This window comes from Balaenoptera borealis (assembly GCF_965194805.1).
Source record: "Balaenoptera borealis genome assembly, chromosome: 11".
Classification (NCBI taxonomy): Eukaryota; Metazoa; Chordata; class Mammalia; order Artiodactyla; family Balaenopteridae; genus Balaenoptera; species Balaenoptera borealis.
Window position 1 is genome coordinate 93,848,391 of NC_138868.1, and position 23,820 is coordinate 93,872,210.

The 23,820-nt window shown below is 41.0% G+C and overlaps 2 protein-coding genes across 13 annotated transcripts in view; one reads left to right on the top strand and one right to left on the bottom strand.

Annotated features, from left to right (window-relative positions):
- The first annotated feature begins 66 nt into the window (after nucleotides 1-66).
- Nucleotides 67-18,506, top strand: CLDN25 (claudin 25). The gene is given in 3 exon segments (XM_082342373.1): nucleotides 67-5,751; nucleotides 5,753-6,047; nucleotides 6,050-18,506. Coding segments are annotated over 3 exon segments (672 nt in total). The 5' UTR covers nucleotides 67-5,704; the 3' UTR covers nucleotides 6,380-18,506.
- Nucleotides 18,311-23,820, bottom strand: part of USP28 (ubiquitin specific peptidase 28) — a 56,489-nt gene continuing 50,979 nt past the window's right edge. For 11 of the 12 annotated variants that reach the window (XM_082342353.1, XM_082342357.1, XM_082342363.1 and 8 more), the window contains 4 exons: nucleotides 23,045-23,124; nucleotides 22,355-22,478; nucleotides 20,697-20,892; nucleotides 18,311-19,547 (listed from right to left, as the gene is read on the bottom strand). In XM_082342353.1, coding sequence (XP_082198479.1) covers nucleotides 19,372-19,547; nucleotides 20,697-20,892; nucleotides 22,355-22,478; nucleotides 23,045-23,124 — 576 coding nt within the window. In that variant the 3' untranslated portion in view covers nucleotides 18,311-19,371. The remainder of the gene's footprint in view (nucleotides 19,548-20,696; nucleotides 20,893-22,354; nucleotides 22,479-23,044; nucleotides 23,125-23,820) is intronic. The other variant, XM_082342362.1, reaches the window with a different exon arrangement.

Below are 23,820 nucleotides of genomic sequence, written 5' to 3' on the forward strand. Positions count from 1 at the left end.
CGGGGCCCAGACCTCCGCACGAAAAGCGAGGCCCGTACTACAACTCCCAGTAGGCACCGCGGCTATCCTAGCGTAGACTTTTCACGGTGTCCCGTAGTTGGCAAACTGTGCGGAGACGCGTTTTCTCCTTGTTCGTTTTCAAATAGCTTGTCTTTTCCCGCAGGGTTTTCACTAGAAGAAAAATGTTTTTATTTAATAACCAGTCACAACTGAACTTTTCTCAGCTTCAAAATGCTTACCTGTGAAATTTATCTAGCCTGAAGACCCAACGAGCCCATCTTGATCTTTTTTCGTTAAATATTCATTCTCATGGGCCTCAGTGGCCATCACAGTTTATATGAATGGTGCCCTCTGCAGTTGTGCAAGGAAGTGGAATCACCTCATTATAAATAAAAGTATGCTTATAATTGCACTCCTTTTATATTACATAGTATATATGTATATACATATATAACATCTATGAAATATATTATAAGTTTATATTATTTATATTACCTAGGTATAAATAACATTAGTACTGTATGGACTGGAACATGATACTTAGCACTTTCTATCAGAGATTACAAATCAATTTTATCAAAACTTTAAAAAAAATTGTTTCATTATTTAAAGGTGTTACATACATACTATAAGATATATGTATGTATGTATACATATATGCATATAAATGCGTTACATACTAAAAGATTTTCACAATATACTATGTACAGTATTAAAAAAATAAATAGATATAGATACATATATAGAGGTAAAGGTAAAGGAAGTACACCAATTTAACTCTCTTAGTGGTGAATTTATGGTATTTATTCTCTTCTTTTCCCTGTTTTTTCTATTTTTCTACAGTAAACATGTACTGCCTTGATTAAAATGCTTTTTAAAATTTTTTTAAAGGTACATTGTGAAGGTGGACCCCCAAGTAGATGCTGACCCTAAGGTCCTTGTCAATTTTAAGTGCCTGTGGAACAATCTGCTTGTCCTAGTGACGCAGGGGCAGCTTCCTGTGACATGAGCAAAGGGGGTTGAGACGGGAAGCCATAACATCTTGGGAATCGCCTCTCCCTAGAAAACCAACCAAACTTCTGTTTGGTAGACCTGTCAGCCTCTCTTTGAATTCTAGATGCTACTAATAATAAATGCCCAGTGAGAAAGAAGGACCTGCAGATGAAATTCCTGAAAATTTGTATCACATATTTATTGAGCAACTACTGTATGACGGACACTGTGCTAGGCTGGGAATCCAAAATATGTGAGTAAATAATCTCAGGAAAATATGATCATTACTATCTTCGAGGTAGATGAGGGATTGATCCAGATGTGGTAGGGCCTAAATTTTATAGAGTTGCCAGGAGGGGGAGGACTCTTTAAGGAAAAGAATATAAAATAACAAATACAAAATTAAGTGCAGGCCTTGGAAGGGGTCTGTGCAAGGAACAGGCCTGGAAGCTTAATCCACCTCTAAGGAGGTACAAAGGGCAGAGGAAATATTGGGCGAGGAGCACCCAGTCTCTGATTGAATCAGGGAGGTTCCACAGTAATAAGGAATCTGAACTAAGAATGGAAGGAGGTGTCAGGTGGAGGTTCTGTAATCTTCCTCCAGGAAACTAAGCCATGAATACCCACAAACACAACTGCAGAAGCTCTACCTCTCCCTGAGCACTGGATAAGCTAAGAACTATCCCTCAAGTTTCCAGGAAGAGACAGGGGAGAGCCAGACTTAGGAAGGAGAAAAAGGGCATAGGGAATGGAGTGGGATTGCTACACACAGACAGACAATGCATGCAGGCATGAATGAACACTTGAGTAAATAAAAAGAAATTAACAGCTCTTGGATTAGAAGAATTAATATTGTTAAAATGGCCATACTACACAAAGCAATCTACAGATTTAATGAGATCACTATCCAATTACCCACGAAATTTTTCACAGAACTAGAACAAATAATGCTAAAGTTTATATGGAACCACAAAAGGCCCAGAATTGCCAAAGCAATCCTGAGGAAAAAGAACAAAGCTGGAGGCATAACCCTCCCAGACTTCAGACAATACTACAAAGCTACAGTAATCAAAACAGCATGGTATTTGCACAAAAAGAGACATATGGATCAATGGAACAGAATAGAGAGCCCAGAAATAAACCCACTCACCTACGGTCAACTAATCTTTGACAAAGAAGGCAGGAATATACAATGGAGAAAAAAAGTCTCTTCAGCAAGTGGTGTTGGGAAAGCTGGACAGCCACATGTAAATCAATGCAGTTAGAACACTCCCTCATACCATACAAAAAATAAACTCAAAATGGCTTAAAGACTTAAATATAAGACATGATGCCATAAAACTCACAGAAGAGAACATAGGCAAAACATTCTCTGACATAAATCATAGCAATATTTTCTTAGGTCAGTCTCCCAAGGCAGTAGAAATAAAAGCAAAAAGAAACAAATGGGACCTAATCAAACTTACAAGTTTTTGCATAGGAAAGTAAACCGTAAACAAAATGAAAAGACAACCTACAGACTCAGAGAAAATATTTGCAAACAATGCAACCAACACGGGCTTAATTTCCAAAGTATACAAACAGCTCATACAACTCAATAACAAGAACAAAAATAACAAGCCAATCAAAAAATGGGCAGAAGACCTAAATAGACATTTCTCCAAAGAAGACATACAGATGGCCAAAAAGCACATCAAAAGATGCTTAGCAACACTAATTATTAGAGAAATGCAAATCAAAACTACAATGAGGTGTCACCTCACACTGGTCAGAATGACCATCATCAAAAAGTCTACAGATAACAAATGCTGGAGAGGATGTGGAGGAAAGGGAACCCTCCTTTACACTGGTGGGAATGTAAATTGGTGCAGCCACTGTGGAGAACAGTATGGACGTTCCTTAAAAACCTAAAACTAGAGTTAACGTATGATCCAGCAATCCCACTCCTAGGCATATATCTGGAGAAGACACTAATACGAAAAGATACATGCACTCCAATGTTCACAGCAGCACTATTTACAATAGCCAAGACATAGAAGCAACCTAAATGCCCATTGACAGATGAATGGATAAAGAAGATGTGGTATATATATATATATATATATATATATATATACACACAGTGGATAAAAAGCCATAAAAAGGAATGAAATAATGCCTTTTGCAGCAACATGGATGGACCTAGAGATTATCATACTGAGTGAAGGAAGTCAGACAGAGAAAGACAAATATATGATATCACTTATATGTGGAATCTAAAAAAATGTTACAAATGAGCTTATTTACAAGACAGAAACAAACTCACAGACATAGAAAACAAACTCATGGTTACCAAAGGGGAAAGCCATGGAGGGAAAAATTAGGAGTTTGGGTTTAGCGATACAATCTGTGTATAAAATAGATAAACAACAAGGACCTACTGTATAGCACAGGGAACTATATTCAATATCTTGTAATAAACTATAATGGAAAAGAATTAATATATATATTTATATATAGAAATATAGGTAGATAGATAGGTAGATATAAACCTGAATCACTTTGCTGTACACCAGAAACTAACACAACATTGTAAATCAAGTATACTTCAATAAAAAATAAATTAAAATTTTTAAAAAGAAATTAACAAATGAATGGGTTCTGTTTTCCCTCGCTAATCTGACCTCCTTCATATTTCACGCTTATCGTGGTTTGTATCTCTCCTGACTTACAGATTTTCATAAATCACCAAGAAAGGGCTCTGAAGAAAAGCCAAAGAAATAAGGAGCAATGTCTGAAAGGATTCCTCCTGACCAATCATGTCTCACACACATGTGGCATGCCTGGATTCAGGAAGCAAAGTATCAAACACAAATCTGGATGGATATAGTACAAGCAGACACTTTCCAGAGATGCATAATATTTTGCCATCGTTTTGATTAGAACATGTGGTTGTTATAAAAGCAGCAGAAGGAGCCTACAATTTAAAAGAGCATCCCATGTGCTTCAAGATAGGATTAAGGGAGGGAGGGGGAGTGGTGGATGCAGGTATGGGTGAAAACAGATCGGTATGAGTGGATAATTTCTGAAGCTGGGTGATAGTACATCAGATTTCTTTATACCATTTGCTCTACTTTCGTATGTGTTTGAAATTTTCTATAATAAAACATGAAAGAAAAAAAGGCATTCCGGAAGTTTCTGCTCACCTCCCTCCACCCCTACAAGACTGATAAGCTAATCAGGCTGCTTAGGTGTTGAGATGTCATACGGGTAAAGTCAAGATAACTGCTTTTTTCAGACGCTTCCTCGTTGCTGACTATCCCACGCCCCTTTTGCACATCGTAGTGTACCACAGGGCAATCAGTAGGTTAAAATATGTATAGGAGAATACATCGGTCAACATCTATGTCTTCAATATAATAAATCCCAATTTTCTTCCGTATTTTGCCATAAAGAGGAGCCCACGCCTGCATGCTGTGTCACCAGTGGGCAGGTGCAGCTCAGGAGGCATCTCTGTTGCAGCGCTGGAGACAAGAATAGGAAATGTCACAGTCCGAACCGCCTGGCTCAGGACTTGGATCTGTTGCTTGCCAGCTGAGGGACCTTGGCAAGTTACCTAACACGTAACTTCTCACAGCGGTGGTGTGAAAATTAAATAAGGATAAAGAATCTAGCCAAAAGTCTGGTATTTAGCCTCACTCAGTAAATGCAAATTATTGCCTTTCCTGTCGGAACCTGCCTCTTGGCAGCAGTAACAAATACGAATGGAAGCTGGTGTGACTACCATCTATTTATAGCTGCTGTCCCAGCAGCAGCAGGGGACTGGGGAGGAAGAGCTTTCCCTCCTGGTATATTCTGGGTCTGGATAGGTTCCTTGGATTCGGGAATTTTTTTCTTCTGCTTACAAAAATACTAAATGATAAATTTGTAAAAATGTATAAAATACATAGACAAGCACAAATAAGAAAATAAGAACTATCCATAATCCTTCCACTAAAACAACCATGGTTAACATTTTGTGGTATATGATACATACATACATACACACACATAGATACGGATATATGCGCTTTTTGGTGAAAGTGAAACTGCATTCTATATACTCTATATACTGTTTGGTCACTGCTTTTCTCACTTAGCAACGTATCAAAAGCATTTTTCATGTCATTAAAATTTCTTCTACATCAATTTAAAACAGCTGCCTAAATTGTACATAATAATATACAATTATTAACACTAGTTCAATGGATATTTTCATAAATCTTGGTATATATTCACAGTAAATTAAGGTAAGTTCTAGGACGTAGGGTGCTGGGTCAAAGTATGCAGATATTTAAAAGTGTAAAACATGAAGTCATGTGACCCCCCAGAAAGATTACTTCAATGTATATTCCCAGAACATCATTCTCGTCTTCTCGGAACTGGGGAGTGATTTAAGTGTATGAATTCACTCATCAAATATGTATTGATGGCTTACTGTCTGGCTTTTTTGCCTCTCATGGGACCCTCCCCCAGGATCCACACCCACATCCAATCTTGGGCACACCCCCTAAACCTAAACTTTGCCAAGTTCCTGGCACCTGCCTCAGCTGCTGCCTAGAAAACTGAAATAGGAACCCCCTCCAAAAGTGAAAGACTTCCACTCAGCTCCCCAAAAGTCCTGCCTGCTTATCAGTCACCAAGCCGCCTGTCCTCCTTTTCTTTCTGCCTTTCTTTTGTGTTGGGAGCAACCATGGCCTGGAGTTTCTGCGGGAAAGCCCAGCTTGGGGGACTGCTCTCTGCTTGGCTGGGTCTGTTCATGTGTCCTGCCCCAATGGAAAACTCTCAATCTGGAGCTGAACGAAATGGAGACCTGGATCAGGGGACTTTGGGAGGTCTGCGTAGATCAGGAGGAAGTTGTCACTGTGTGCAAGGCCTCTGAGTCCTTCTCGTCTCTGCCCCTGGAGCTCCAGGCATCCCGCATCCTCGTGGTAGCCTCCCATGGACTACTGGGGCTTCTGCTCTCTGGCTTTGGGGCCCAATGCTTCCAGTTTCACAGGATCAGATGGGTATTTCAGAGGTGGCTTTGCCTCCTGCGGGGGGGACTTTGGAGGCATCAGCTTCGGTCACTCCCCTCTTTCCAGTCTCCTGGGTGGCCTACATCACAATCCAAGACTTCTGGTATGACAGCGTCCCTGAGATTGTGTCTCGGTGGGAGTTTGGAGATGCCCTCTATCTGGGCTGGGCTGCTGGTGTTTTCCCGGCCCTTGGTGGGTTACTCCTCATCTTCTCGGCCTGCCTGGGAAAAGAAGATGTGCCCTCTGTCCAGATGGCTGTCCCTACAGCAGCCCCACCAGCCTGTGCTCCAGTGGAAGAGTCCGATCGCTCGTTCTACCTAATGCCAAGACCTAGGATCCTGTTCATCTAGGACAAGCTTTGCCAAGGAATCTATGGAACAGAGGAATGTCAGGAGAATCCTCTCTCTTCCTTATCCGTCATCACTCTATATTTGCTTGCCTCATTTTAGGGGTGGAAGTCACTGTCTCATTTGTTCAAGAATTTGACTATCTTGGTGATATGGTGATCCTAATTTCAGAATGAAAAATCAAGGCACAGTTTCTAAAAACATGTTTATCTGATTTAGATTTTATTTACATAAAATACTTGTAAGCTCATAACATTAATTATATACTTGATTCTTTTATTACTAGGGAAAACATATTACAAAATAGCATTCAACCTAGAAAACCTAGTCTACTGGATATGAAGATAGAAAAGCTAAAGATATGCCTTTGCAAATGAAAATGAATTATTGGCCTATAATATCACCTCAGGACAGGGACCCTCCTTGGGTTCATTTTCAGTCTCGGGTGCACGATTTGAAAGGGAGCTTCACCATACATCAGTCCTTGTGGCTGTACCCAAGGACTGACCAATGTGGGCATACACGTGGAGAGAATTATCAGCTCCTCAGAAATGTCTTTTACCATATGCAAAATCACATTATAAATCCCTTAAATTTTAACCCAAATGTCAGCAGACCCACCTAGGCTGTGGCAACCAGTAAAGTCCCTTTCACAACAATGACCCAAGTTCCTTTGCTTCCTGACCACCTGGCCCAGGTCTTCCTCAAGCATTTCTGCAAGTCCTCAAGGAGGAGCCTCCCATTTGCTCACAAACCTGCTCATCAGCTGAAACTACCCTGCGTGTCCACCCTGATCCTCTCGCTACCATCTGCCTCCCACTGCTTTAATCAGTTGAGAGTCACCACTGACCCCGTCGACAATTCCCACAGGAGAACAACTAAGGGTGATGGTTCCCAGTGTCCCCAGATATGTCCCTTTTCCAAGTTTGGAGGCACCTTTTGCTCGCAGGACTGAGGAGCTCCCTCCCTCCACACGCTGGTCCTGTGCTTTGCCTTGAGGCTGTACTGCCTGTGCTCAGATGCCTCTCCTTCTCAGTTAAATAACATCGGCATAGCCCTGGCATCTTGAGGTAGCCGCCACAGAATACGCACGCACCGACACAAGAATAAACAAGTTTGCCGGCATAGCCCAGACCAGTTCCCTTCTTTTTTTTCCTGAGGAAGTGAGGCTGCTCAGGTGCAACTTCGTCTTCAGCACCTGACTCAGTTATCTTCTCACCCAGAATAGCATCCTCTAGGAGGCACAGTTTCTCCAGAAAGCTCCTTTCCCAGTATGTCCTTTTGTATATGTCCACTTGACATACACAAATCCAAATGACTCTTAGGTAAATAAATTTTTGAGTATAAAAGAGCAGTTTGCATCAGATTTGTATTCTGGCCTTCTCTGGTTCCAATGCCCATTTTATCAACTACCCCTTCTTGATTATATTTCAAGGACCTTTAGGCCAATTTCAATCAGAGGTGAAGCTCAAATATCCAAGAGTTATCCTTGGATCCCATAGGATCTACAAGAAGGACTCATTTTGTTATTCATCCACCTGGCCGCTTATTCACTCTTTGAACAAATATTTATTGAGCACCTACCACGTGCCAGGCATTGTGCTAGCAACCAGGAATAAAACGGTAGGACAAAGTGTATCCCTGCCCCTCATAAAGGCAATTAGGGGAGACAAATATTAATGGGAAATCACATCAATGCAAATCGTAGTTGTGACAAACTTTACAAATCTGGAAAGGTACACGGTTCTATAAGATCATGCAATAGAAGCAATTTAACCTAGTCAGGTTAAATGAGCGGGTACCCTAAGGAAATGATAACTGCCTACAAGCTAAAGGATGGATAGCAATTCTAGATAGAGAGAAAAAAAAGTAAAAGACAAGGCTGGTGAAGTAGGAAGGAACAGGATCTTACAGGACCTGTAGGGCCTGTAAGGCCTGTAGAATGTTGTCTCTGTTCTCAGAACCAAGGGAAGCCAAGCATGCGGCCAGGAACAGGAGCTCAGCTGACCGAAACAGTTGCCTGCTCCCCCTTTCCTAACACCTTGTCCCTGGGCCGTATCCCTACCACACAGTTGCATAGGGTTTAAGAGATGACTATGCACTTTCACATATCTTGTGTTTTATTTACTGTTATATTGAGGGGTGTTTTTTTTTTTTTTTTTGAGATTGGGAGAACAGATATTATTTGTTTTGCTAATGAGAAAATGAAGAATTTAGGCAACATGCCCACGGTGAGTAATTAGCTGGTTGAGACTTGAATCCAAGGCTTGGATGCCATAGCAGGCTTTTGTCACCCACCCCATCCTGTTGCTTCATGGGGATGGGTTGCTGAGACAATCCACCAGACCAAAGGAAAAACTAGCACCCAAGCAGAAGAAAAAACCAAAGACCTAAAAGAAAAATCTTGTGCTCTGTGCGTTTGTTGAGGTCTAAACAGGATCTTTGTTGCCAGGTGGCTCACCTGGTCCTGCTGGTGACCTGCAGCCCTCATCCTAATCCCATGTGTGCAGGCGCTGATGGTATTTTTCATCAGCATGTGATTATGGCTTCCTCTGCAAAGAAATGGACACAAACTAAAGATTTATTAAGAAAAAAAAAAGCCCGTCTTCCTAACTCTCCTTTATGAAGGACACAAAGGCATTTAAAAAATTTTTTTAAAGGTCTGCATTTTTAAAATATTTACTTATTAATTTATTTTGGCTGTGGCGGGTCTTACTTGCGGCACGCAGGATCTTTTAGTTGCAGCATGCAGACTTCTTAGTTTCGGCATGCATGTGGGATCTAGTTCCCGGACCAGGGATCAAACCCGGGCCCCCTGCATTGGGAGCTCAGAGTCTTACCCACAGGACCACCAAGGAAGTCCCCAAAGGCATTTTTTAAAACGATAGGAGTGGAGTAGGGACTGTTGATTGATTCCCAAGCAGTCAATAGCATGTCATCCCCTGAAGGAAAGGTGATGCATTCTGGCCAGAATCTACTTTTATAGAAAGAGTCTGAGGAATAAGATGCTTTTCACCAAAAACTGCCACTGTTTTTATCTACCTGCCTTGTAGAGAAAATAATGAGAAATAAAAATAGAACTAATTAAATCTTAGTTTCAGTTCAGCCTTTTCTCATACATTTGTGGCAAATTAACATTAAAAACATTTCTTTATTGTGGTTACACATGGAGAGGTGTCTTGTCATATGTATTAGAAACAGAAAGGGACATCAATCAATCGATGTTTCAAGGCAAAAGCTTTTATTATGTGCAAAGCATTGTAAGAAAATAAGCCGGGGACTCGCCAAACGTGATGCAGTTAGAATTTGATATGTTCAGTGCTATCTTCTCCACCGGCCTTCCTTTGGGTCTGAACGTTTCATCATTAGCAGAGAAGGCATTCCAGAAGGTCCCTATCAAAACATTCATCTGTTACCCTTCTGAGCCTCTGAGACTAGCTCTAAGGGAAAAGTCCCAAGGGTTAGACACATTCTGGGATGGGAGGAAAGTAAGAACTAGTTTTATGGGCTTCTGGACAGGAGATGTGTCTTAGCAGCCAGGGAGGGTTAGGGTAATACAAAACTCAGAGTTAGGGAAATGTCTGCAGTCACTGGCCTCTGATATGGAACTGAAAGAAGCTGGGATCACATTCCACTCTACTAACTGATGGATTTCTTTTTTTAAGCCAGTTGTTCTTGCTACCTTGTCCACATTTATAGTATGTGTACAGACTGTTTTGTTGTTGCCCAGAATTTTTTTTTTTTTTTGAATTTTGGTAGGAACTTTATAAATTTATTTATTTATTTATTTATTTGCTGTGTTGGGTCTTCGTTTCTGTGCAAGGGCTTTCTCTAGTTGCGGCGAGTGGGGGCCACTCTTCATCGCAGTGCGCGGGCCTCTCACTATCGCGGCCTCTGTTGTTGCGGAGCACAGGCTCCAGACGCGCAGGCTCAGTAGTTGTGGCTCACGGGCCCAGTTGCTCCGCGGCATGTGGGATCTTCCCAGCCAGGGCTTGAACCCGTGTCCCCTGCATTGGCAGGCAGATTATCAACCACTGCGCCACCAGAGAAGCCCCCAGAATTTTGAATAGTGCCTCAAAGCCAAATCCCATGGGTGATACACGCCCTGGATTCTAAAGACAGGGGCTCACCACACTGCTGCTAAGAAGTCACCAAACTGGTGGTCAGCCTTCACACCCAACACCTACATAAGAGAAACACCCAGACTCATTAGGGAGGCTTCCTGGAAGGGAATTCATAACAGTTGGGAGCACGGTGATGTCTCTACCCTTCCCTGTACGGACTCGGGTGGAGATAGACCTCAGAAGCACCACTCATGAATGGAGCTGTTCCCAGCAGGGAAGACGGGTATCTGAAACACACCCACCCCACCCGTGCCGAGCTGCAGAAACTCCTGGGCTATGGAGGCACAGACGAGGGTGCCTGACCACCACCGGAGCAGCCTGAAGCAGGGGGCTGGCTCGAGTGGGGCAGAGTGGCAGCACCTGCCCTTCTGTCTTTTACCGGGGCAAGGATGGTAAGCCTTCTGTAGCCCAGATGGGTGCTGGGGCAGGCAGTCTGGGTGACACTGTCCCAGAGCACTGCTGGACGGCGTGAGGGACTCGAGCGGGAGCTGAGAGGGACTGAAAGAGGCCAGCCAGGATGTCCAAAAGCCCTATCAGGGAATGATCTGGAAGTTTTCTACAGAGCTCTCTGAAGAACCCATAAAATACCCCACCCAAAAGCTAGTAATTGGATTCTTGCCATAACAAAGAATAAGAGTGTATTAGAAACAAAACTATTTCTTTAAAAAGTAAACAATGTCCTTTGCCTTCTTCTGCTGTAAACTCTCCTCCCCCAGGCTCTAGGGCTGCCAGGAGCTGGGGGTTAGGAGGGGAACGGAGCAGGGGAGCAGAAAAACATCCTACGGCTCTTTCCTTACTGTTAGTCCCTGAACTTCAGGCTGAGGCCTGGACTAACATGAGGGGAGAAGCACTGAAGCAAATGCATGAGAGTGAACTTTTGATCTAGACTGGTCCAGACACTGTAATACATGAAAATTATTCTTTTCATACTCAAACGTGACAATAAAGTTCTCAGGGAAACGACAGCCAAAGGATCATACTGGAAGGTAGCCATGGAAACAAAAAGAAAGCTATTGACTCATTGTTCCCTATCAAGTTTAGGCCATTCAATAAAATGATTAAAGAAAAAATATACCCAAAGCAAGAAAAGAATCCGATAGGAGATACTGTGATTTTTCTATCCAGCATAGGCCCGGATCCCTTCAGCATCTCTCTTCCAGTCAGACTGGCTAATATGAGCACATCCGCTTGCCAGAGACCTACAGCACCCTGGATGTCTACATTACGTCCCAGTTATTTAGAATCCACCTGTGAGCCCTACATAGGCCAAGGAGAAGCCTTAAAGACCTTGCCCCACAGTACATTTCCACACGAGACCTGCAGCTATCAATACTTTACACCGGGGGCTTCCCTGGTGGCGCAGTGGTTGAGAGTCTGCCCGCTAATGCAGGGGACACAGGTTCGAGCCCTGGTCTGGGAGGATCCCACATGCCGCGGAGCAACTGGGCCCGTGAGCCACAACTACTGAGCCTGCGCGTCTGGAGCCTGTGCTCCGCAACAAGAGAGGCCGCGACAGTGAGTGGCCCCCGCTTGCCGCAACTAGAGAAAGCCCTAGCACAGAAGCGAGGACCCAACACAGCCAAAAATAAAAATAAATAAATAAATTAAAAAAAAAAAACTTTACACCGAGTCATTGCTGCATCTATTGTTTCTTTTAACCCTTAGAACATAACTGCAAGGTTAAGGATATTTTTGTTTTATAGACCAGGAAAATAGGTTTAGCCAGTATTTGAACTCAGTTGTTAGATAACGATGCCAATATTCTTTCCATGAACTACATCTTCGTGAGACACATTGATTCAGCAGTGATTTATAAATCAGGAAGCTGTAAAACTGTTCAACTCATGAATGAGATCTGGCTATTCCCTACGTAGAGACGGTCAAGATGACTTAGTGAATGACGATGCTAATTCCGGGTCATCATTGGGAGTTCTATCCTTACTGTTAAAATCTAAATGCTAATTTGGGAAGACCATCTTTGGCATGAGTGATACCTCTAGCCCACCATTAGGGCTCTAGATAGAAAACTGGTCATACCTCCATGAACATGATTAATACCAGGACCGGCAGCACACATTTAATTTTCAAAACTCACTCTTGGCAATCCCTGAGTACTTAGGTAGCAGCTTATCAATTCCAAGTGACCTAAATTCTTTTTTTTTTTTTAATTTATTTTGTCTTTGTCTGCACTGGGTCTTCGCTGCTGTGTGCGGGCTTTCTCTAGTTGTGTCGAGTGGGGGCTACTCTTCGTTGCCCAAGTCACCTAAATTCTTTAGAAGGTTTCTGTCCCCTTCTCCTACTCAAAGTTAATATTCCTGCTTCATTGCTTATTATCACAATTTCCTGTCTTCCTCATAGCAGGAACAATCCAGGCTTATCTTATCTGGGAAGGGAAGAGACCAGGTCTCTACCTTATAAGACCCATTCACTTGTCTGTAAATGGCCAATCAGTTACACACAACAAGGAGGTTGCAGGATCAGGTAACTAGCCAACAGCCTATTGGGCAATGCAGCAAACAAGAGGGCTGAAAGGAGGAGGACATGAAAGTGCCCTGAAAATCTCTTAAGGCAGTTCCACTCTGATTTGTAGTAGATTACAATGTCAGTTTAGTGTTTAATAGCCTAAGAGAATGTGGATAATTTTTTTAAAGGTTCAGGGAAAAGCAATGTAATGACTGAATAGCTGAGAAGTTGAGCCTGTGAGCGAACTTTAAGGAACTGATGTGTTTACGGTAATTAAAAGAAAGGTTAATTACACAGAAAAAAATATATTTTTCTATATCTCCATCAAAGTTGAGTTTCACAACATGAGGAATACACCAAAGTTATAGTATATTAATTCAGAAAGCATAAAAGCCTGTAAACTATCATTGCAGAAGATTCTACAGACTTTATGAAACCACAGAACTCAGTGTGTTGAGGACAATGTAAAAGCCACCTTACTAGTAGGCATGGAAGTTCTATGAAGAAATAGTTCTCAGCTGTGACTATATGTTTATCAGAATCACCTGTGATGCTTTCCAAGCATAAGAGCATCTGGGGTCCAGCCGAAGTCTAATTAGTCCATATCTGCAGGGTTGAGGCTTTGGCAACCGGGATTTTTAAAGTGACAGCTGATTCTGGATTGGTGACCAGGGTTAGGAATCACTGCTGAAGAGCTCTGAATTAAAAAGGCAGAAAAGGGAATTCCCTGGAGGTCCAGTGGTTACACTCTGCGCTTCCACTACAGGGGGCACGGGTTCGATCCCTGGTTGGGGAACTAAGATCCCACAAGCCTCATGGCATGGCCAAAAATAAATAAATAAAAAGGCAGGAAAAAACTTACAAAAGAGAAAAATAAATAAAAACAAAATAAAGTTGTTTGAAAAGACCAATAAACCTCTGGAAATACTAACCAGAAAGAAAAGAAGATACATGTCACCCAGTATCAGTAATGAAAAGGGGGACATCACTAAGATCCTGGAGCCATTAAACACACACACACACACACACATACACACACACACACACACACACACACACACACACACACGAGGCGTTATTATAAACTTTTTGCCAAGTAAATTTTAAATTTTAGACGAAACGGACATATTTCTCTTTTTTGGGGACAAATTTCTAATAATTTTCCAAAACTGACACAAGAGGTAACCAAAAAAAGTCTGAAAACCCTAAATGTATAAAAGAAGCTGAATCTATAATTAAAAGCATCTTTTCAAAACACACAAAAAACAACTCTGGGATCAGATGGCTTCAACAATGAATTCTGCCAGACATTAAGGAAGAAATAATCCTATCTTATACAAACTCTTTCAGAGCATAGAAAATGAGAGAACATCCCAACTCATGCAGTAAGGCCAGAATAATCTACACCAAAACTTTGATAAGAACATTACAAGAAAAGAAAATTAAAGGCCAATCTCTCTCATGAATATACATGCAAAAGTCCTAAATAGAATATGAAAAAATTCCATATGCATATAAAAAATATATCACGATCAAATTCAGTTTCTTCTGGCAACATGGTTGGTTTAAAATTAATAAATGTAATTCACACATGAACAGAGTAAAGGAAAAGATCCATGTAATCATTTCAATAGATAAAGAAAAAGCATTTGATAAATTTCAACACCCATTCATAATTTTAAAAAAACTCAAACTCGGAATAAAAGGAATCTTTCTTTATCTAATAAATGGAATTTATAAAAAGCCTACAGTATGGTGAAATACTGAAAACTTTCCCCCTGATATGGGGGTGGGGATAATGACACCCACTATCACCACTTCTATTCAGCATTGTACCAGAGGTCCAAGTGTGACCAGGCAAGAAAAAGAAATGTTGTAAGGACTTGAAATAAAAGTCATCATTCACAGATAACATAGTGTATAGAGAAGATCTAAAAAAAAACTGATAAACTATTGGAATTAATAAGTAATTCTTACAGGCTTGATATAAAAACATCCATTTGTTTCTAGATGTCAGCAACAAACAATTAAAAAGGGAATTTTAAAAAATCACAGCATTTACAATAGGTTGAAAAACATCAAAGATCCAGAAATAAATCTTATGAAAGAGGTGGAAGACCTTTATACAGAAACTGAGGAAAACCTAAATAAAAATTATATACAATGTTCATAGATCAGATGTCAATTCTCTTCAAATTATCTATAGTCACTATAAACCACATCAAAATCCCTGGAGATTTGTGTATGCATGTGTGAAATTGACAAACTGATTCTAAAGTTTATATGGAAATATAAAAAAATCAATAGCCAAGATGATACTGAAGATGTCCAAAACTGGACAGTTTATTGTACCAGAAATCAAGACTTATAAAGCTACACTAATTAGGACAATGTGATATTGGACAAGCAGACAAACAGGCCAATAGAACAGACAAAAGAGCCCAGAAGCAGAACCCTACATAGACACCTTATGACAAAGGCATAGCACTGGGAAACACAAAATGTTTTCAATAAATGGTGAGGGTCAGTCCACTAAATGTGAAGGGTAAAACAGTGAAACTTCTGGAAGATAACACAGAATATCTTTATGACCTTGGAAATAATTTCCTCAGTAGGGCACAGTAGCACTAACCAAGAAGGAAAAGACTGATAAACTAGACAACCTTAACATTAAAAACTTGTTTTCACCCAAAGACATCAAATGAAAAGCCAGAGTGGGAGAAGATATAGGCAATGCATATAACCAAAAAAGTTTCCATAACTGGACTATATTTTCAAAAAACTCCTATAAATCACTAAGGAAAAGAAAAAAAAAAAGTGAGCAAAAGACTTAAATACGTATTTCAAAAAAAGAGAATAGCCAAAGGCCAATAAGTATATTAAGAGATGCTGGACATCCTTAGGACACAGATGTGGACAAAAGACTGTTGCCTGCCATCCCAGGAAAAAAACGAATGTTGCCCACCATCAAGCCATCAGCCACTGCAGCCAGCCCTGACGGTGCACCCTGAGGGCAATTCAGGACAGAGAAAAACAGGATACTGGCCCCAGATAGTTAAGATGCATATCTAAGGAATAATTTCAATGAGGCTCGCATCTTCGCATAGGTAGAAAAGCACTAAAATCGTTAACTTGAAATGTCTGGTGTTTCTGTGATTAGTAGTAGTCTTTCAATGTTCAACTACATGTTTTTCCCTCCCTTACCTCTTTGGAACAGTTCCTCAGAGCTATCTGAGAGGATGCCCCCAGGGCCACAGTCCTCAGTAAGGTCCCTAAATAAAACATAACTTGCAACTTGTAGGTGGTGCATTTTTCTTCAGCTGACACAGGGAAGTGCAAATCAAAATGAGATCATCACATGTCTACCAGAACGGCTATATTAAAAATACTGACAAAATCAAATCTTGACAAGGATATGGGGCAACCGGAAGGAACTCTTGTAAACTGCTGGTAGGAGTTTAAATTGGTATAACTGCTTTGGAAAACTGTTTGGTAGAACCTAATAAAGATACATCTACCTATTCCTATGACCCATATATTCTAATGATCTAGTAATTCCACTCAGAATTACATACCAACAGAAACGCACTCTTGGGTGCATCAAAAGACATGTACGTGAACGTTCCTTGTAGCATTATGGGTAGCAGCCAAAAACTGGAAACACTCAAATGACAATAGCATAATAAATTGTAAGATACATTCATTCAATGAAATATAATAAACCGAGCAAGGAAAATGAGTAAACTACGGCTGCAGTTAATTCTCCCTTCTACCCTATCCCTGCTACATCCCAGCCCTTCATTCAATCCTTGCCTCTTCTTCATTCATTATTTAAATTGTTCTCTGTATCCACTTCACACCTCTTTCTTGAAGTGGGTAGGGTAACAATGAGTTTATATGCTCCACAGTTCTTGAAAGAGCTAATTAACAAATCCAGATGGAAAAGGATTGCAGTTCCAGTTAACCAGGGAAAGGCTAAACCCAGGCTCCAGGGAATTTATGCTGAGGTCAAGTACCCTGCCCAAACTCTTGAAATCATTTCTGGTGAAGGGTCACACTGGTTCTTTCTCCCACCCCACCCCCAACATCCCTTCCCCTCATCCTTCTTTTTCACAACCCTTTAAATAAGTAAAGCCATTCTTAGCTTGAGGCAGTTTGCTGACCCTGAAAGAAACTAAGCTGTACCTAAGGCAGCCCCAGTACCCGCCATGGTGGTCTGAGTGGATCCACCACTACAGATGTCCAGCTGTTCCTTTCTTCACCAACTGCAGATTCTCAAAAGCTCATCAGGAAATAACTAATGTGGAAAGGTACAAAGCAAAAGATTTTACAAGACTTCCAAGGGTAGTCAAGCAGTTGTTAATAGCACAGGCTATGAAGTGAGACACACCAAGCGTTAGTGTCTTAGGACACCTATGACCTTGGGCAAACCACAGTCCCCATTTTCATCCCAGGGTTGTTATTTAACTGTGCACAGTAATCAGTAATGACAGGTATTAAAAGCAGAAGGCAAATGGTGCTACTACCTAGAATTTTAAATAGTAAAAGGTAAATCAATGGGTAAGAAAATTGATCAATTTCCCATGAAACAGATCTTTGCAGTGAGCTTTAAAACACAAAAGCACCTCTGAATATCTGTAAAAGATAGCCTAACCATTAATTTAACCAAAATATAAGAATTGGTTTTCAAGAAAATAATTTTTTTGCCTTCTAAATCAGAAAAATTACAAAGTGGATACACTTACATGCAATGCAACTAGCAAATGAGATGAAAAGAGATTAGTCACCACTAGGTGCTGCTCAAGAAGTGACCACAAAAAGGTCATGAAGAACCTAGTGGCAAGACGGGAATAAAGACACAGACCTACTAGAGAATGGACTTGAGGATATGGGGAGGGGGAGGGGTGAGATGTGACAGGGTGAGAGAGTGGCATGGACATATATACACTACCAAACGTAAAATAGATAGCTAGTGGGAAGCAGCCGCATAGCACAGGGAGATCAGCTCGGTGCTATGCGACCAGCTAGAAGGGTGGGATAGGGAGGGTGGGAGGGAGGGAGATGCAAGAGGGAAGAGATATGGGAACATATGTATATGTATAACTGATTCACTCTGTTATAAAGCAGAAAATAACACACCATTGTAAAGCAATTATACTCCAATAAAGATGTTTAAAAAAAAAAAAAAAAGAAGTGATCACTGCCTTTCATCCCCATCAAGCTTCTCAACGCTCTAATCTGCCCTTTTCTTTTCAAGAAGAAAAACTGAAACATGAGAAATGCTTATTGAGTCCATCCATTTCCAAAATAGAAAATATATATTTAAATAAAGGCCATACTGCATACCAAAGGTAAAACAAATACTTTTATTGCACATTTATAAAATCTGCATTGTTGGAGTTAAGTGTTTTTCCCTCCCACGATTCCCTCATTAATCTTAAAATTTGGATACCCAATTTGGAGCCTTTTAAAAATGATCAACAGGGGATATTTCTCTCTCTACATATACATATATATATAGATTTTTCTTTTCTTTTTACAAACCCACATCCCTTATTTTTTAAAAGCAAAAAAGGGGAGGGGCATCAAAATGTTCTTCTGGGCCAGCAGCAGCCTTAGACATGGGTTTTGACAATTTTCAGACACTAGAAAATTTTACCTAAATGGTTAACTATGAAAACGTGATCTTTAGTCTAAGTTTCACAATGCTGTTACTCCGTCTGAAGTCCTTAATGCTTTCCTTTCTTTCACTCAGGGCTGAGTATGAGGTTTTCTGGTTTATTTAAAAATATAAAATAAAAGAGAGAGAAGAAAGAAAGGAGAGGCAGCTTTCTTTTGACTTTTGAACATCTTACTGCCACATGCATGACCTTATGTTCTACCCACGTGTGAAAGGGTAGTGGTTCATCAACAACCTATTTTGTCATCTCCTGTCAAGAGCCAGGCAAGGTGTATGCTTCTCCTCTCTTGCAGTTAAGAATTTTTTAATGTCATCTGTATTTGATAAAATAACTAGTAGCTGTTCATATGGTTCAGGTTCTGATGAATCACCCTTCTACTCTGCTGTCAAAAATACTTATGCCTGAAGGATAATTTTAAAAGTGTCAAGAGGCTTAGAAAAGCCCAAGCACGCTTGTAGGTACAAGAGGCATTTCAGGTCTTCTGCCATAAATCAATACCTTAATACACTGGTTCCTGCCTTTTTTAGTGAAATCGCTTTTATGATTCTGTACCTAAAAAGTGCAACTTTATTTTCAATCCTTCTTTACATACACAGCATGGTTGGGGTCTGGATCTGAATCTTACTTTTCCACCTAATCCCTTTCCCAAGGTAAACACTGTGACAACAGACTTCTGTGCAACAGACAGTCAATCAAAGACCAGGATGGGACTTGAACACGTGGGAGCTTATTTCACTGTCACAGTTGACACTCCTTGAATTGACTCCATGACAGCTGCAAACCTGCTACAAAGGTCATAGGGCGAATTGGGTCGAATAGTTGGAGGCTCCTTTAAGACAATGATTTCTGCAGAAGGATCTAGAAGTCTAGGTAGAAACTCCCCTAAGCACAGCTGCAGATTTTCTGTGGAGGAAAAATGGATGGTTACTATACAGCTAAATAAATCTCTGAGTAAAAACTAATAAGTCTGTAATGATAGGAGAAGGTCTTTCATATAGCCATCACCCAACCTGAAAGGTTAAAGCACTGTTCTGGCCAGCTAATGACAAATGATGATTCCTTCAGGTAGCAAAGACCGGTAGCAAAGACCTATTTGCCAAATATACCAAAGTTTTAGGTCACTGTTTTAAGCCATGTGACGTGTGGCAGAATAACACTATATATTCACTTCATTATGGACACGTCTTCCAATCAATCATCCTTTAAAATTTGAGAAAGTACCATAAATATAATGTACCGTAAATATACTATCGCCATAAATATAATGCTGCTCTTTTCTTTCAAGTAATTAAAATATACCAGTGTGTACATGGCATTACGTAAAGCTATATATCACACATGGTCTAAATAAAAACTGAAGACATTAAAACAAAATTCATAGCTACTAATTATTATAGAATTTTTCAATAAATATTATAAACTTGAACACTTTAACAAGTCAGTAGAATATCTCTACATCAGTGAGAAACTAACAAAGAGGATTCGTATTAGGATACATAGCAACTTTCTAAATCTATCAAACTCACCTAAAAATACCTAGTTTTAGGCTCCCTCTCCAAAATGCTTTTGGACATGCACAGACGTTCCATTTACTAATTTGTTAACCTTGAAGGCATCATAGTTAATAATATGTTTATGTCTTGCAACTTCAAGTCACAGGAAAATTTAATTATGGCACCAACAGGCAATCAAGCTGCATAAACAGATTTTTATTTTTAAACTATAAAATTAAAGTTCAGATTTCGGCAGATGAAAAAGTAACAGCAGTCTGACATCCCTGGAGAGCAGTGATTTATTTCAAACAGAGCTGGCTGGCTGGCTGCGGAGGTGATTCAGCAGCCACAGAGGAGGTAAGGGGAGGCCAAGAAGGACAGGGGTTCAGGCTCCCACTCCTTGTTTCAACAGAGTAGGTGTACTTTTGACTCATTTACATTCTAGGGGATTCCAGTCCCTTAAAATGGTTTGACAACCGGTACTACAGACTGAGTCCACTGCAGTTTCTAGAATTCTCAAGGGCCTTAGAAATTACTGGAAGCGGCAACAACATCACACCTGCAATATCTTGCCCAAGGTAAGAGCACCAGTGGTTTCTCATGATCTCAATGGCATCCAAGTCATCCTTGGAGATGTCGTTATTAATGATAAGGTGAATGCAGGGAATGATCAACTCATTCATCACATTAATACCCTCTGTTACAGAGTGCTCATCATTTGTTTCAAAGAGAGAAGCCGCTTTGGCATTCAGCTCCTATAGATAAAAAACAGAGTGGAAAAAAAAAAAAAAAAAAGTCAGAAAGAGAAGATAAATATCTATTTTGGAAGAGCCTAAACAAGTACTTCCCAAACTTCACTGTACACTGGAATTGCCTGGGGATCTTTAAAAACTACTGATGCCCCAACCCAAGCAAGCTGACTGATTGGTATTTGGGTGACCTGGGCACTGGGAATTTTTTTTTTAATGCTCCCAAGGTGATCCGAATGCAGCAAAGTCTCTGACCCAGTGGCCTAAACTTACAAGTCAAGGTCATATTCAACACCCGCTTCTATCAAAAGGCCTATTCAATGGTTCTCAATCTTCACTGAACATCAAAATCACCTGCAGAAGGCAAGCTGGTGCCCAGGCCCCTCCCCAGGAGACTGGTTTAACTGGCTGGGGAGATGCCTGGGTCCCAACCATGTGAAAGCTCCTTAGGCGATTCTGACGCACACGGGGGGGTTGAGAGCCAGAGGTGGAAAGAATCTAAATCCCTAGTACTGTCTCCCTGTGGCAGCTGAGTGGGACGTTCAAAATGTAATCTGTATTTGGTGATTTAAAAAATAAAAGCATGTCTTTACTAAAATTTAGGTCCATCAAATCTACAAGGCCCTTTTTTCAGCTTCAAAGTACCCTGCCATACCTATAACTGATGCAGGAACCTAAGTCTAATCAGAAAATGAAGCTTCTGAGATAAATACATGTCATGACTTAACCTCCTCCACTTGGTATTAACAGAAGCAGTGGGAGAAATGCTGGCCTGACTCCTCCCGTGAAGGGTGATCCTGCCGGGTGTCAGAGAGGCTAAAGGCAAGCACATGGGTCTGGGAAAGCCGCCTCTGTAGTTTCTGAAGGACAAGCACCTGCAGGAACCCCTGGGGAGGCAGAGGGGATATGGGTCTCCTCCCCACGTGGCGGCCAAATGCAAAATAGGTCAGGACAGATCTCCAGTGGTGTATGACGAGGATATTAACAGAACGGCAGGACCAATCCTGATGGCTCATACCTTTTTAAAAAAAACTGGAATCTCTTTAGAAGTCACTAAAACTCTCATCTACTAGCTTAGCAGGGAACACAGGAAAAACACACATTTCTTACATGTTTACTCTGGGCCAGACTCCGAGAAAACAGCTGAATAAGAAGAGGATCTGTGCTCAAGATCTCACAATCTAGTAGACAGGCCATGTGATAAAAGCTATAATGCAGTACACATAAAGGGCACCAAAATGGGGATAAGTGATTCTCACCTAACTTCTAACAGGGGGTGGAAGAAGAATGACATTCACGGAAGTAACTTAAAATAATTTGTTCCAATGTAAAACTACTCTTCCGAGTTTGGAAAAATCTAAAACCTGTTGGAGATTTTTTAAAGTTGTATTTCTTCACGGCTTCAAGGAGCAGAGGTAAACACAATAAAATAATAAAAAAGTCGTAAGGCTTTACAATCAGTACAAACCAGAAGGCATTTTCTTCGGTATAAGGCGATCACCGACTCTTTCACGCCCCGCCGGGGCCCCTTCATCAGCAGAGCGGCATTGCTCTGGTAGGCGTACACCAGGTAGGAAAGCGCCTCTTGGTACCTTAGAAAGTGGGAGATAAAAAACAGCTCAGTGCTCCTTCCCCACATCCAGGGCTTAGTCCCCACCGTTCCCTAACACAAGAATGCAACTGGCTGAAATGATGGAAAAGTCTTAACGATGGAGGCAGCATGGAGCACCGGGAAAAGCCTGAGGGCCAAAGACCACAGCCAGTCTCAGCTCCTCTGCAAACTGGCCGGGAAACCCAAGGCAAATCATGGAACTTCCCCGGGCTTCTGTTTCTCCCAACTCTAAGACAAAGAAGTGGACGAGAGGCTCACTAAGGTCCACGCCAACTCTTAAAATTCATTTTCTGAGTTCATTTTCATTTATCACAAAGAAAACCTGGCCATTATATCTCTCAACTAAGAAATCTATCATTATGTAAAGGATGAAAAAACATGCGTGATGTTCAGATCAAAAGTGAAGTGAAACACTGGAAAAAGGGAGAGGCACAGGGTGCATGTGAGAAGCGGGGGTGAAGGGGCTGCGGTCTTCCGAATTCCTGGTAGGCATCAATAAATAAGTGTCCTGACCAGTAATCTCAGTGACATAAGAGGCCAACTTACTTTCCTTTCTGATAGAGCTCCAGGCCTGTCAGGAGATACACAGACACCTTTCGAAACAAACTGTAATCTTCATGCCACTTCTGAAAAGGAATGACAGCCATTCACGATTATGACCACCACTACTTCTACCCTTTCCACCACAGCAAACTTCAAACTCAGTACAAATACTCACTGAGCACATATGGCCAGGCACAAAAACAGGAGACACAAAAGCTTTCAGATAATAAAGTATTCGACATTTAGAATTAACGTCTACCGCTGACCTTAATTTTCCATGTCTTGTTCCTTCCACCAAGGAACAGAAATACTCATTTCATATGACCTTTAGAATTTAGGATCTTAATTTCCAACACCCACGTCAAAGTCATTCAGCTCTGGTCTAAACGAACGGCCTCCCGAGTTCCGACGAAACCATCCAGATGATGGAAGATGGAGGGACACGGCCATCCCAACCTCACAGAACAACACTAAGCTCAGTGGGGGTGGTGACATACCTTAGGTGGCACAGGACAGTGTCTTTCCTACAACACGATGTCTTTTTTGAAAATCTGTAGTCATGCATGCATTTTAATGTGTAAAAATCTAATTTCCGATATAGAAATGTTAGAGAACTAAATTATTTAAAGCAAACCAAAGCCATGAATTCAAGAATTTTATTGCCCAGAACAGAGCTAAAGTGGGTATTTAAGAGAAATGAAGTGCTGATTCAGGCTAACAGAACAATGGAATAAAGAAACTGGCCATTCTAAGGGTAAGAAAAGATCATTCATTCATTC